At 43.7% G+C, this 16,148-nt stretch overlaps 1 protein-coding gene across 3 annotated transcripts in view; it reads left to right on the top strand.

The window, feature by feature from the left end:
- The window catches only part of LOC145340124 (metabotropic glutamate receptor 2-like), a 65,706-nt gene extending 54,510 nt beyond the window's left edge, over nt 1-11,196 (top strand). For all 3 annotated transcript variants that reach the window (XM_080184561.1, XM_080184554.1, XM_080184568.1), the window contains 3 exons: nt 851-1,914; nt 4,255-4,429; nt 5,409-11,196. In XM_080184561.1, coding sequence (XP_080040687.1) covers nt 851-1,914; nt 4,255-4,429; nt 5,409-5,482 — 1,313 coding nt within the window. In that variant the 3' untranslated portion in view covers nt 5,483-11,196. The remainder of the gene's footprint in view (nt 1-850; nt 1,915-4,254; nt 4,430-5,408) is intronic.
- Nucleotides 11,197-16,148: the final 4,952 nt, after the last annotated feature.

The following is a 16,148-nucleotide window of genomic DNA, read 5'->3' as shown; positions in this document are numbered from 1 at the left end:
TGTGAGGCCAGATTTGACTGGCAGTGGTTGGTTCAGAGATCAGAAAGACTGAGCGAGACTTCCTGAATGGGACAGGAGGTTAGTCAGACAAGGGATGGACACAACAGCACTGACCCCTGAGAATGTTCAGGGTGACCAACTATCCCAGATTTTTCAGCACTGTCACACCATTTCACTCTTCTTCCCGCATCTCAAGTCAGGTCATCATGGGACGTGTATTGTCCCGGGTCTTAACTGCTGAGGGTGGGGCTATCTGTCTGCACACACGTGAACCGTAGCAGCGAAATGATTTGTGGACGTCTGGGACGAGGGCTCCGAGCTGGATGTATCGAAGTCAGCTTGGGTCAGGAACGGACTGCCCGACCCCCACCTCGCTTTCAGCCGTCCTTCACATTCTCACCAACTCCATTCCCCCCTGCAAGGCCTCCCTTAATTTGTTCTCCAATAGTCGCTGTGAAACTGAGTGATATCACTCACAGGCCAAGACCTTGATTTGATTCGAGTTCCGTGTTGAGGAAGCTAGTATCAGCAGAGAGGGCAGTTTGTTAGGCGTGGGAATTTGCCTCAGTGCTCAGGGCTAGTGAGGAGGAGACAAGCCAGGAACTGCTTGTCTTCCGAATTTTTTAGCCAGGTGGTGAAGGATTGAACTGGAATCTGGTCTTCATTTGCTTTTATTTAAAGGGACACACATTGCACAGTGAACACTGGATGGTGTGATGAACTTTGACTTTGGCAAAGTCAGAATCTCATTACCTACTGTCTGATCCTGTTTGAGCTAGTTTGATCCCATTATCTCACTGCGTTAACATACCTCAGAGATCATGTCAATCTATTTCTCTTTTCTCCCCAGCTCCTTTCCGACCCCACGATACAAGGAGTAAAATCCGATTTGATACATTTGGAGATGGAATTGGCCGCTACAATATCTTAAATTACCAGTCGAAGGGTGGGAGATATTCCTATCAGAAAGTGGGGTACTGGGGTGAAGATCTCACACTGAACAGCAGCTTGATTCCCTGGGCTGAAGCATCCATCCCTACTTCCCAGTGCAGTGATCCCTGTGCCAAGAATGAAGCCAAGAGTATGCAGCGAGGAGATGTCTGCTGTTGGCTCTGCATTCCCTGTCATCCTTATGAATTCCTGTACGATGAATTCACTTGCATGGACTGTGGGCCAGGAAGATGGCCAACTGAGGATCTCAGCAGTTGCTATGACCTTCCAGAAGAGTATATCAAATGGGAGGATGCCTGGGCCATTGGGCCCATCACCATTTCCTGCCTTGGCTTCATTTCAACCCTCTGTGTGATTGGGATCTTTGTGAAAAACAATAACACCCCAGTGGTGAAGGCATCTGGACGTGAGCTCTGTTACATCCTTCTCATCGGAGTCCTGATGTGCTACAGCATGACCCTCATTTTCATCGCGAAACCATCCACCACAGTATGTACCTTGCGACGTCTGGGATTGGGATCGTCCTTTGCAGTTTGCTACTCGGCCCTCCTCACCAAGACAAATCGCATCGCCAGAATCTTCAACGGGGTAAAAGATGGCACTCAGAGACCACGATGCATCAGCCCAACCTCCCAAGTGGTGATCTGTTTGGCATTGATCTCTTGTCAATTGATTGTCGTCACTGTCTGGCTTGTGGTGGAAACACCAGGCACCAGAAAGGAGACAACACTCGAGAAACGGGACATAGTCACTCTCAAGTGCAACACCAAGGAGTCCAGCATGCTGACCTCATTGACGTATACCGTGGTTCTCATTGTGCTCTGTACTGTGTACGCCTTTAAAACGAGGAAGTGCCCGGAGAACTTCAATGAGGCCAAATTCATTGGGTTCACCATGTATACCACATGTATTATCTGGCTGGCTTTCCTGCCAATCTTCTACGTCACCTCCAGTGACTATAGGGTAAGCAGCGCACCAAGGTATTTATTCTACCAGCAAGAAACCAATCTTAGACCAGTCCTCACAGCTGATTACTAAACATTTACTTACCAGATGCCTCTAACTTTGGAGACATTTCTGATTTTTACCCCATTGTTCTGAGTGCCAACCTCAGCCCTGATTGGGCTGTGATTTTCCATAGGTTATTTAATCTTTTATAAATCCTCACAGGTAGGGTTCACCAGCTCTCCTTTCACTACAGTGCCAACCATTTCCCTATGCCCTAGTATCTCTCGTTTCCTCTAACCTGTCCCCACCTTGGACATTCAGCTGGATCCTCCATCAGCTCAATGATTTGACTTAGGATTTGGGATGAGGCATGTTTGGAAAAAGTGTCTTTCCCTTTCCAGACAGAGTGTGAGTATCGAACACACTTATCACACAGACAACACATATATTAGAGTAAAGCTTCCTCCGGTTCCCTCCAATGCACTTTAGCAGTGGAGGCAACTTCAGCACCTCAGAAAAACACGGAAACATGATACTCAACCGTATCAGTGCTCCCCACAAAGCCCATTTTCACTTTATCTCATGTCACCCCGTCTGAATATCTTGATATTCCTTTCACCCCCTCACCCATCTGTCCCCAGCCCATGTACTCCCACCTCATTTGCCCGCTCCCATGTACCCTTGCCTCAAGTGCCCCCTCCCATGTACCTGTCCCATGTGCCACCACCCCATGTACCCCTGCGCCACGTACCCCTCACCCCATGTATCCCCACCCCATATGCTCCCATCCCATGTACCCCCACCTCATGTACTCCACCCCCTGTACCCCTGCCCCATGTGCCCCCACCCCATGTGCCCCTTCCATGTGCTCCCACCCCATGTACCTCCACCCCATGTGCCCCTTCCATGTACTCCCACCCCATGTGCCCCCACCCCATGTGCCCCCATCCCATGTACCCCTGCCCCCTGTACCCCCACCCCATGTAGCCCCACCCGATGTACCCCTGCCCCATGTGCCCTCACCCATGTGCCCCCATCCCATGTACCCCAATCAATATGCCCACACCCCATCTGTCTCCACTCCATGCACTTCCTTGCCTGCCCTAGTTTCCCCTTAGCTGCTTCTAGGAGCAGTCATGCTGCTCACTGGGTTTAAATCTACTTCTCTCCGCCAACCCATATATCAATCCAATTTCCAATCTTGAAACTTATACACCACATCCCCACCCAGTTGTGAGTCACCCAGTCTGCACCTACCCTTATCGCCAGCTATCGATTGGCCAGATCCTGACCTCACTTCCAGTTATGTATGACCATGTGACCTCCTATACTGTCTGTCCATGCACAACCCTACGATAGCTACCCTCTCTCCGTATATGGCCCAGTGGCCTCATCTACTCTCTCCCGATATTTGACTCCATGAGGCTGTCTATTTGGTTTCCTTTACACCTTCTCCATCATGACTTTCAGTCTGTCCCTCACGTTTGTGACCATTTCTGGTCACGATCACTATATCTTTGACAAATCTATGAGTAAAAGACAGTGGCAAATTTTGAAGAGCTTTAAGAGATGTTTCTTTAAGCTGGAACTGTAACATTCATTATCTTAATCATCAAACAGTGACTGATAATATTCTAGTCACAATGAGTCAGATTCAGCTCCATAAAGAACACTGCCAATTGACATCCTGTTGGATTTTTATAACTATAAGTAATTATTTTTCTTTGTTCTTATTCATATCTGACTGTTTAATAATATATGCTGCTGATGAATTGTTCATTTTGGGTTTAGTAGTTAAATGAAGGCAGCAGTTGTCTTGGGTATGTGTTGTTGAGTCATTGATCAGCTGTGGTTTCACCTTAAGAGAAAAGATCTGGAACTATTTCTGCTCATTTTACGTGGGGGTGCATCAGGCAATGTTGGCAAGGCTGGCATTTATTGCTCTTCACTAGCTGCCCTGAGAGGATGGTAGTTTCTTTTAGATTTGAGTTACCTGCAGTTCACATTACCAAACCATTCCAAAGTCTTCCACAGCCAAAAAATTGCTTTAGCAGTGGAAAGACTATTATACTTCCAGTAATACACCAACCAGTTCAGCACGCACAGTAGGATCCCACTAACATCAAGTGAAATAAATGATGAGTTCAAGCTGTCATGGTTTGGAGATGATGTTACGCACTCTGTGCTTTTCTTTGGGAATGTGTTAAGGCATTGTTTCCATCTCCATGACTAGGTATTCTGGCCCTAGTGGAGCACTGGCTCTATCATGGGAAGAGAAGCTTGGGTTTTAGTGGGCAGCAGTGTCTGAACAGGGACCTGGTTTTGATCTGACTCTCTTGCTCTCTCTCCTCACAGGTCCAGACCACCACAATGTGTATCTCTGTCAGTCTAAGTGGCTCTGTTGTATTGGGCTGCCTGTTTGCTCCCAAAATCCACATCATCCTCTTCCAGCCTCAGAAAAACGTGGTCACCCACCGAGTGGCGACCAGTCGTTTCAGCGTGACCGGCTCAGGGGCTGTCCACTCGCACGGTGAGTCTCTCCCGCTCTCCAGGCCTGGCCCCTGTATTACAGACAGGATCGACCTGCCCACAGCTCCACTGACTGTCATTCACTCTACACTCATTCACATTTGTGTAGATGACCTGAGGTGCTCAGATTGGGAGTGTTTTCATCCTGCACCAGTAACTTCCTTTCTTCCTCTCCCCATGCTACTGGCTAATCTTGGGGTATAGTCCCTTTGGGTATCAGCTGGGACCTCACACCCCACTGACCAGTCTTCACACATGATGAATACATGTGTGGAGACAGAGCAATGAACCTCTCCCTCCATGAGTCTAACAAAAGACAGAGGGAGACAGGGGGAGGCAGTGGTATAGTGGTATTGTCACTGGACTACTAACCCAGAGATCCAGGATAATGCTGGGGGAATCCATGGCAGATGGTGAAATTTGAATTCAATGAAAACCTGGAATTAAAAGTCTAATGATGACCATGAAACCACTGGCACTAATGTTCTTTAGGGAAGGAAATCTGCCATCCCTACCCAATGTGACTCCAGATCTACAGCAAGGTAGTTGACTCTTAACTGCCCCTCTGAAATGGTCCAGCAAATCATTTGGTTCAAGGGTAATTAAGGATGGTCAGTAAATGTTGGCCCAGCCAGTGATGCCTATATCCCCTGAACAAATAAAAAGATAGTGAGGACAACTGTAGCTCCCGTATTACCGCATGTGTCCAACATGTGCACAAGACCTGCTGTGAGAGCTTGTGGTCCCGATAAACACAAAAACATCACCTTTCTATCTGTGAGAGATAGCAGACATTTGGGTGCACCTTTACTAATGTTAATCCTTGAGGCAATCTCTGCCACTAGAGCTGCACATACAGCTGCCAAGTGGCTTTATGCTTTGCTGTTTTTGGTGTTGGCACTTGTTGACGGACTGCTGGTTGCCATGGCAGTGCATGGGAAGCAACATCATGAACTAAATCTTGTCATTTCTCTTTGCAGGTTCTGCTGTGCACTATGTGCCGACTGTTTGCAATGGCCGAGAGATAGTGGATTCCACAACATCATCACTATGAGGACTGGATATAGGTCTGCCTCCTTGTCACTAACCCCCTACCCTGCTAACCTCCAAATCTCCTCCCTCACCAACTCCTCCAGAGAAGTGTACAAAGTAAAAGTGACTAAACTGGTTATTATGTTCAATGTATAAAAAGTTTTTAATAAGTAGACTTCTTGTGAATTAGTATGTGTTATTGTAATTAATGTAAATAAAGTGTTTTTTTAAATAAATATTGTAACCTAGTCGCTGGTAGCTACTAGTTTAGTACCAGGTCAGTGGAGTCATTAGGTCAAACTATTATCAAGTAGATCCCAACAATGTGTGAAATTCTGGCAGCTAAGAGGTTCCTAGTGACTCCCTGATGTCAAACTTTCTTGTCTGTATTTTACTTTAGGAAAATCCCCCCACCTTCTGAGGAAGCTGACCATGATCACTGGTTCATAATGACCAAATTAGCCAAGTTTTCCCACTCTTTTCCCAAAAGTTTTCCAGTATGTACTGGTGGTAGCAGGAAAGGACTTGGAAAGTCTAACCTGTGATGAGCTCCATTCATTCTTTATTATGTGGGACTGTACGATTTCAGAGGTGTTTAAAATGATGAGTGGTTTCGATAGAGAGATGCAGGCAAGAAGGTCAGCAATCAAATGATGCAGGTTTAAAAGCACTGGCAAGGAAACCAATGGGGAGATAAGGAAGAAATATTTCACATAGCAAATTATTTTGATCAGGAATCCATCGTCTGAATGAGTGTTGGAAGAAGATTTAACTCAATTCCAAAAGAGAAAAGGGCAATTAAAGATGAAAACTGAAAAAAAGTAAAGGGATTAATTTGATAGCAGGCACAGGCAAGTTGGGCTGAATGGTCTCTGGGTTTTAATGGGAATTATTCTGATTAGCTGTGAAATTTACCATTGAGAGGCCTTGGCAGCTCTTGTTGGGAGTCAACTCCATGTTATTTGGCCAAAGACTCATCCTTGATGAGTGCACCTAGTCAGTGTATTATGTAGGGTGTCGTCAGCCCATGCAGGCATTGCTGCCAAGCTCCATTTTGTCCTCCTCTGATGTACATACATTCACTTTGCAACAAGATTGACTTGATCATGATGGGTACAGGATTCTTGGCTGCTTTTTCTCTTCCTTAGGTTAGGTCAGTTCTTGTACTCTAACCGTTTTTTCTTTCCTTCCTGCTGAAACAGTCTAGAATGGGGATCAAATCATAGAATAGAATCATAGAACGTGCTGTGCTAGCTCATTCACAAAGCTATCCAATTGGCACCACTTCTCTGTTCTCTCTTCATTCTCACACAAATCTTTCCAAGTATTTCTCAAATTCCCTTTTGAAAGTTCCCTTGAATTTTCTTCCAGCATCGCTTTAGAGAGTACCATCCAACTCATCATAACTCTCTGCAATCAAACATTTTCATTGGTTTCTTCACTAATGATGTTACGAATACAAAGAATTCAGAGCAGGAGCTGGCCATTCAGCCTCTCGAGCCTGCTCCACCATTCAATGAGATCATGGTTGATATGATTGTGGCCTCAACTCCTCTTTCCTGTCTGATCCCCTAAACTTCTGACTCCTTCATCAATCACAAATCAATCTAACTCAACTGTGAATATATTCAGTGAGCCAGCCTCCAGTGCTTTCTCACTCTGGTTACTACTCCTCATGAAATTGCCAACAGTTTCCTCTTATCTGCTTAATTAAAACCCTTCAAACTGTGTTAAATCTCCCCATAACCTTCTCTGCTCAAAGGAGAACAATGTGGGAATTTACCAACTTGCCCAACTCTGTGCCACACCAGACAATGGGCAGGATTTTCTGTGCAACCCACCACGTATTTTGTGGTAGCAAGGAGGGAATCTAGTCAGTGGCCGGTAGCGGGATCTTCTGTTCCTGCCATTATCAATGGGATTTCCCACTGAATGCGGCCCTCACACTGGGAAAGCAATGGTGAGGGAGTATCTACAGTGTGACCAGAGGATCCTGCTGGCATGAATGGCCGGAAAAATCCCACCCAATAAGTATACAAGAGATATTGGAACCACTTACATTTAAAATGTTGCCATCTCATCTTTTTGACCCCTCTTCCTCAAGGTCATAAGAGTTAATGATGTCAGAGCAATTTTTACCCAGTTTCCAGTGGACGGAGCCCCTCTACACAAAACTACCCATAAATTCACACAAGAATAGCCAAGCCCAATCAAGAGACCATAAAAATGGTCTAAAAGTGTGGTGGAAGCAGAGTAACAGAAAATTTCAAAAGGGAATTTTATGTCTACTTGAGAAGAAAAATTTGGTGGGCTTTGTGAACTTTGTGAACACCAAACAGAATTGGACTAATTGGATAGATCTGAGAAAGAGCTAGCACAGACAGGGGCTGAATGGTCTCTTTTTATGTTGTGTGACACTGTGATGTTACACATTGAGTGGCTATAAAAAGCAAAGTAAACAATCAATCCATGGTATGATCAGAACATCTTAAGGACAGCAAAACAGTTTTGATATAAGACTGAGGTAGAGCTGAAACATCTTTTTAGTTCCTTCTATTCAGAGTTGTTGTAACAGAAATTGTGATGAATTAGTTTATGTTTTGTACCTTTGGTCTTAATAGAAGAACATCAGTGCAGGGAGTTCAAGCATGACTGTGATTGTGCTGCTTAATTGCTCTGTTTTAGTTGCTATTAACACAGAAGGGGTTGTCAATTATTTTGAAAACTAATAATGTGGTCAGAAATCTATGTATATGTTACCACATCATTTTTTTTTTGCATTGAACTGGTGTTTTAGGTCACCCTTTTGACACAAACAGAATAAACTATTTACCCCAAAAAATGGGAGGAAGTCCAAATGACTGAGAATAGGAAACAAGAGTAAGGAGCATAGGTTTTACAAGGAATCACAGTGGTTGTAGAGACCAGAGAGATTAGGAATATTAGAGTGTTCGGAAACTTTTGTTCAATGCACAACATTTCAAACAGATTTTTAACAAACAGCTTTAGGAAAATACAATTTGCTCATCCAGTGAATATGTGATGCCTTCTTCATCTCAGTGATCAGTAACATGGAATGTCAATGATCCATTTCTCAGACTCTGAGGATGAAGGACGCTATTCAGCAACCTTTAGCTTCAAAGAAATGAAGAAATCCATTTCTCCTCTAATTGCTGCATCACTAGCAAGGAGACCAAAACATTCAGAGACATCAAGGAGATAGAGGGTGTCAGAAAGGCCAAGGAGAACAAGGAGTTCAGAAACTAGGACTTCCATGTGATTGGGAACAACAGGATGACAACAATTTCTCATCCACATGCTGCCCCTCAGTGATATCACATAGGTGGGCCATGCTCAAATTTAGCTTACCTCCCTCTCTCTCGACTGTCTCAGACAGCCAGTGCTGGATAATCAGATTAAATATTGAGAAGACTGAAGATATTGTCTTCAGCTCAAACCACAGACCCTGCTCCCTAGCAACCAACTCTTTCCCGCTCCCTGGCAACAATCAACAGCTGAACCAAATTATGAAGAAAGTTGGTGCTATATTTAACCCCCTAGAATGAGATTCCAACCACATATTTGCCCTATCACTAAAACGGCCCATTTCCCCCTTCACAACATAATTTGATTCTGCTCCAGCCTCAGCCCATCCTCGGATTGAACCCTTCCGATAGTTTTGCTACCTCTGGTATTGACTATTGCAATGTGCTCCTGACTGATCTCCCATCTTCCACTCAAATAAAATAAGGTTCATCCAAGCTCTGGTGCCGTACCCTAATGTGCGGCCAGTCCCAATCCCCCATCACCCCAGTGCCCACTACCCTTCATGGCTATCTGGTTAAACAATGCCTTGTTTTTTTTCAAATTGCACATTGCTCTCACCCATCCGTATCTCTGTAACCTCCTCCAGCCCCGTAACTAATTCTGGCATCTTGAGCATCTCTATTTCAAATTGTTCCAGCATTGGCACTTGTATCTTTAGCTGCTGAGTCAATAGGCTTTAGAATTCCCTCTCTATCCCTCCCCACTTTTCTTTCCTCCTTCAAGCCAATCCTTCAATATGACCTATTTGGCCAAGCTTTTGGTCAATATCTCCTGAGGCCCAGTGTCAAATTTGCTTCGAAGCCCTTTTGGAACTTCACAATTTTAAAGGTGCTATACAAATGCAAGTTATTGTCACAGTAGTTGAGATCAAAGGTATCAGGAACATTTGCATCGCCAAGGAAAGTAAACAATCTCAATGTCACAATGATAGCCAAAGACTTTTGGGGGCATCTTAGCTGGCAGCTGGAGCACAGAAATCAGAGGCATCACTGTGGCCTATTACACCTCTTAGAAACATCTCAAAGTGCTTCATGTGCATTTCTCCTTGGAAGGTAATTATTGCTGTATGTAACTGTAGCAGCTATTTAGCACAAAAATAAAGCTGGAACAAATCACAAGGAGACCTATTTTGGGTGACTAGAATGAGGAAAAAGGTCTTGACTCAAAGGCTTGTGAATCTTTGGAATTCTTCACCTCCAAAGGAATGTGAATGCTCGGCCAATGAATAATTTCAAGACAAAATATATAGATTACTGGGGACTAAGAAAACAAGAGATATGGAGATGGGATGAGAAGGTGAAGTTGAGCTGAGTTCAGCTCTCAAAGGATCAAATGGCCTCCTTCTGCTCCTATTTCTTATGTCCCTCTGCTCTTAAAAATCCAGCTAATGCCCTGGAGCAGCTAAGTGAGCCTCAGTTTAACATATTATCTGCAGGATCACTTGTTCTCAGACATAGCCCAGTGGGTAGTACTCTTCCCTTTGTGGCTGAAGGCTGTTATGTTAACTAATATTTCCAAAGCCTGAGCACATTATTTAGGCCGATACACCGGTGCAGTACTACAGAGTGCTGCACTGTTGAAGTGCTGTTTCTTGGCTGCTTCCTCAGTAAACCAAAGCCCCTTGCTGTCCTCTCAGCACAGATGACACTATTTAAAAAATAGGTCATTTTTCACTCAATGCCCTGCTGAGATAAATGCATCCACTATCACTTGAGCATTTATCGTGTTGCTGCTTCTTGGACCTAGTTACGCGCAAATTAGTTGCAGTTTTCCTACATGTCAACAATTTGCTACATTTCATGAAGCCTTGAGTGACTGAAATCTTTGGAATGTCCTGAAAGAAATTATATAAATACAGGTTCCCCCAGCACTGTACTGGGATTCTGTACTCAGATTTTGAGATGTGATGAGTTCACACTGTTCTCCCTGTGACAAAAAAGCAAAGTGCTGATTAGAACAAACCAGAACTGCTGGACTGACCAGGATGGTTGAGGAGATTAGGGACAACAAAATGGCCAGGTTCAAAGATATGAGGGCTGCTAAGGAGAGGAAGAAAACCAAAGAGGGCCAAACACAGCAAGATGTCCAGGGACACTAAGATCAAGTGTATCACTGTGGCCAGGGATTGCAAAGTGACCATACACATTATGGATACCACGGTAGTAAGCAAGATTGAAGGTCATCACAGTCATCAGTGTTCTCAAGGTCAGGGTCTCCAGGGCAGCCCACCAGGTTTCTAATGCATCCTGTTGTAGATTGAATGGAACGTTTGCTGTAAAGTTTTCAAAAGGACAAAACATCTATTCAAAACTGTACTGAGTCAGTGCTGAATGTTTTATTGGAGACTTTCAAGGTGATTAATGGTTTTTTAAAACTGAATCCATATTTTGTAGGTATTTGAAAACTTAAGGTGCTGAATAAAGAGCAGACTGAGAAAAACCTCTTAGTGGCTGATTTATTTCACTATCTATTCACACTGAAACCACACAGAGGGCAGCATTTCGGGCATCAGTGATTATCAATCAGTGGGGCTCGTGAAGGTTTGGACATGTCCGACCCATCTGGTTATTTTTTATTGCGAATCACCAACATGATGTTTAAAAGCAGTCCATTGTTACTTTCTTCATGGATTTCCAGAAGGCATTAGATTATTATTACAAGACAAAAATGAGAGAACATGAGATAAGAAGCACATGGCGTAAGTCTGGGAAAGGATGAGTAGATAGTTTGAGTCATGTTGAGATCAAAAAGGAGGAAAAACATTAAAGTAGACAAGTCCCCAGGGACTTGAGATATACCCCAGAATACTGAGAGAGACCAAGGGGGAAATTGCTGGGGCCTTGAAAGAAATCTTTATATCTTCAGTGGCTACAGGGGAAGTCCCAGAGGATTGGAGAATAACCAGTGTTGTTCCTTTGTTTAAGAATAATCCAGGTAATTACAGGCCGGTGAGCCTTACATCAGTGGTAGGGAAATTATTGGAGAGGATTCTTTGAGACAGGATTTATTCCCACTTGGAAATAAGTGGACTTATTAGTGAGAAGCAACATGGTTTTGTGAAGGGGAGGTCGTGTCTCACGAACTTGATCAAGTTTTTCCAGGAAGTGAAGAAGATGATTGATGAGGGTAGGGCAGTGGATGTTGTCTACATGGACTTCATTAAGGCCTTTGACAAGGTCCCTCATGGCAGACTGCTGCAGAAGGTGAAATCGCATGGGATCAGAGGTGAGCTGGCAAGGTGGATACAAAACTGGCTCGGCCAAAGAAGACATAGGGTAGCAGTGGAAGGGTGTGTTTCTGAATGAAGGGCTGTGACAAGTGGTGTTCCTCAGGGATCAGTGCTGGGACCTTTGCTGTTTGTAATATATACAAATGATTTGGAGAAAAATGTAACTGGTTTTATTAGTTCGTGGACGACACAAAGGTTGGTGGATTTGCAGATAGCAATGAGGACCATCAGAGGACACAGCAGGATATAGATCAGTCGGAGACTTGGGCAGAGGGATGGCAGATGGAGTTTAATCTGGACAAATGTGAGGTAATGCATTTTGGAAGGTCTAATACAGATGGGAAATATACAGTAAATGGCATAACCCTTAAGAGTATTGAAAGGCAAAGGGATCTGGGTGTACAGGTACACAGGTCACTGAAAGTGGCAATGCAGGTGGAGAAGGTAGTCAAGAAGGCATACGGTATGCTTGCTTTCGTCAGCCGGGGTATTGAGTTTAAAAATTGGCAAGTCATGTTGCAGTTTCATAGAACCTTAGTTAGGCCGCACTTGGAAATAGTGTTCAATTCTGGTCGCCACACTACCAGGAGGATGTGGAGGCTTTGGAAAGAGTACAGAAAAGATTTACCAGGATGTTGTCTAATATGGAAGGCATTATCTATGAGGAAAGGTTGGGGAAACTTGGTTTGTTCTCACTGGAGCGATGGAGGTTGAGGGGAGACCTGACAGAAGTCTACAAGATTATGAGAGGCTTGGACAGAGTGGATAGTCAGAAGCTTTTTCCCAGGGTGGAAGAGTCAACTACCAGGGGGCATAGGTTTAAGGTGCGAGGAGGAAGGTTTAAAGGAGATGTACGAGGCAGATTTTTTACACAGAGGGTAATGGATGCCTGGAACTTGTTGCCGGGGGAGGTAGTGAAGCGGATACGGTAGTGATTTTTAAGGGGCGTCTTGACAAATACATGAATAGGATGGGAATAGGGGGATATGGTCCCCGGAAGGGTAAGAGGTTTTAGTTCAGTCAGGCAGCATGGTCAGTGCAGGCTTGGAGGGCCGAAGGGCCTGTTCCTGTGCTGTAATTTTCTTTGTTCTTTTTTGACCTGGCATTATTAGTCTTAGCATTTACACTGCCTTTACCTCCCTATTTATACGCTGGGATTCTTTCGCCTCCCCCTTTGTTTTTCTTGATTTTTTTTCTCATCTGCTTACCTCACCCGTATTTCTAGTCACTCCTACAAGTGGAAACATCATCTCAGCATCCACTCTGTCAAGTCCCCTCAGGATCTTATATCATTCAATGTCCATAAAGAAGGTGGTGGTGAGCTGCTTTCTAGAGCTCCTGCTAGAGGGACAGGCATTTGTTCTGTTTGCTCCTTGTGTTGTCTCTTTTCTGATAAAGTTAAATTCTGAGACAATGTTCAGATTTTTTAAAAAAAGCTCAAAAGCAATAAAACGATGAAACCCATTATCAAAGATCACCGAAAACAAACATTACAAGTGTAGAAATTGTTGACAGAAGATTGATCAAATGAGGGGAAAGTTCATGATTCCCTCACTAAATAATAAATGTCAAAAACAGACACATATCAAAAAGAAGTTTCTGAGGAGGTCGAACTGAACCGGCTTTTAGAAACAGTTGGACAGATTTGGATAGACTGACAGGAAACAGTTAAATGCAGCTTGGGTGGGCAGAGAAAGGTTGATGCTTGAATTCGAAAACAATCCAAAAGCTTTACTGAAGATATTTCTGATGACTGGACAAAGGCCACTAAATGCAGCACTTTGATAAGGTTTTTAAAAAACACATCCTCTACCTGGGGGGAGAAGACAGTGTAACGAATCTGGGTTTCATAGATAGGACTTGCCATTTACTAATGAAGATCAACATTGTCATTATGTTTGCTGGAATTTTTCAAATCTTCCCACAGACCTCAGTTGAGAACTCCTGATGTACAGCAAAACTCAGCTGGATGTGATGACACAAGCACACAACATGGAGCAACATTAGTGAGGAAGACTCAGGAGCTGGAAGCACATAAGGATGTAAAGTTAAAATTCTAGGTGAAACATGTGAATGTAAGACCTTTAAGACAGTTGAGGAAAGGTAACCTCAAATGACATCCAACTTCAGTGGAAAACAGAACTCACAGTTAGTTTGTCCATGATGGCTGACTAACCAACATCATGAAACATTTCCCCGGATTGCTGCTCATTTCAATAGAGATGGCATTCTCACTAACCTTCAATGTTCAAGATAGCCATTGTCTACCAATCCCCCAAGGCTGATCTTCTTGGAGACCTGTGATGTACAATACACATACACATGTACAATAAAGGGTCTCATTCCTTTGCCTGGCTTCCAACAGGAGATATTGTTCTGCCATCAGGAGGAGCTGCTGGGCTTTGGCTGGTGATTGCCCATGTTGATGCTGCTGGCACAGGCTAGGAGCACAGATTCAGAAACTGTGCACTCTCAGCCCATGGTGCAACCTGTTGAAATTGCTGGTTGGATTATGATGTACTAATAATCTATCAGTCATAGATGCTACTCTCCAGAAAGCCAGGCAGGAAAGAATAAAATAGGAGCCAATCTTTACACACTTTTATCAACATTTATTCAGAGAGACACACTTTACAAACATGCATTTCCTAAACTCAAACTTCACTTCCAGTCTGTTCCTATCTATTGAAGCCAAAGTGAATTCTAATTAATATTTGCTACTTGTATACAATTAAACATAATTCATATGCAGCTGATAGATTAACTTCTTGGTCTTTAGATTGGCAGCTCACTCACCTTCCAGCTAACAGGATTGAGCACAAAAACAAGACTGACATTTCAGAATGGTACAGAGGGAGTGCTCTGTTGTCAGATGTGCTGTCTTTCAAGTGAGATATTAAACTCAGAACATTTGCACTCTCAGGTGGATGTAAAAGGTTCCACGGAACAACTTTGAAGATCAGGTGAGCTATCCTCAGTGACCTTACCAATATTTATCTTACAAACAATAACAAAATACAAATTATCTGATCATTCTCACATTATTTGGGCAGCTTCTCCCTGAAAAGTACTGCCCTGTTGAATTGAGGCTTTTGTATCAACTGATCCACACTCTCTTGAAAAGAGTGAAGAACCAAATTTAAATTACTTTTTCCGGGCAGGAGAGTGTGCACTAACACTTGTATCACCCAGTCACTCCGCAAAACACTTTGCAAATAATCTTGCTTTAGTCCTGTCCATCTGTTAGGACTTTTCCAGTATAAGGCCACCCATGTGACAAAGCTGATTGATCCTGTGTGATACCTCAGAATGACTTCAAACACTTTCTAGTTAGCTATTGCTACTTGTTTTGTCTCCTATTAGTTTATCCTCAGGCTTACACCAAAACCTCACCATCATGAGGATTCTGTTTCTCGGTCTATTCTGAGACCATTTTGTGCCTTTATTCCATTGTCTAATCTATTGTCTAAGGCCTCTGCTCCTTGTGGCTCAGTGACAATGTCTCTATCACTGAAAGGTCCAGGTTTGATTCCAATACTGATGCTGAGGGAGAAAGAAACTAGAGGACATGGGTTAAGGGTGAAGGGGGAAAAGTTTAAAGGGAATATTAGGGGGGGCTTCTTCACGCAGAGAGTGGTGGGTGTGTGGAATGAGCTGCCAGATATAGTGGTAAATGCGGGGTCACTTTTAACATTTAAGAAAAACTTGGACAGGTGCATGGATGAGAGGGGTGTGGAGGGATATGGTCCAGGTGCAGGTCAGTGGGACTAGGCAGAAAAATGGTTCGGCACAGACAACAAGGGCCAAAAGAAATGTTTCTGAGCTGTAATGTTCTATGGTTCTAATGCCAGGGTTTGTTGACCATGGAAGGAGCATTTAACATGGTTCAACGGGCTGCTAATCAGCTCAAGAATCCTTCCACCACTTCCCCACTATTTCCCAAAGGGTGAAAAACAATGTGGGTGTGAAGATACACTAAACAAACAAACAACTCATATCATGCAATGGATGAAGATGCATCAGTGAAAGATTGAATTAGCGACAATCATAATCACAAAATGTCCCAACGTGCTTTACAGTCAATGATGTACTTTTGAAATGTAACTGTTATTATGTAGGAAATGTGTCAGTC

The sequence above is a fragment of the Carcharhinus amblyrhynchos genome, chromosome 3 (genome assembly GCF_965287045.1).
Source record: "Carcharhinus amblyrhynchos chromosome 3, sCarAmb.v2.hapA, whole genome shotgun sequence".
NCBI classification, from domain to species: Eukaryota; Metazoa; Chordata; class Chondrichthyes; order Carcharhiniformes; family Carcharhinidae; genus Carcharhinus; species Carcharhinus amblyrhynchos.
This window is presented reverse-complemented; position numbering and strand designations above follow the sequence as displayed.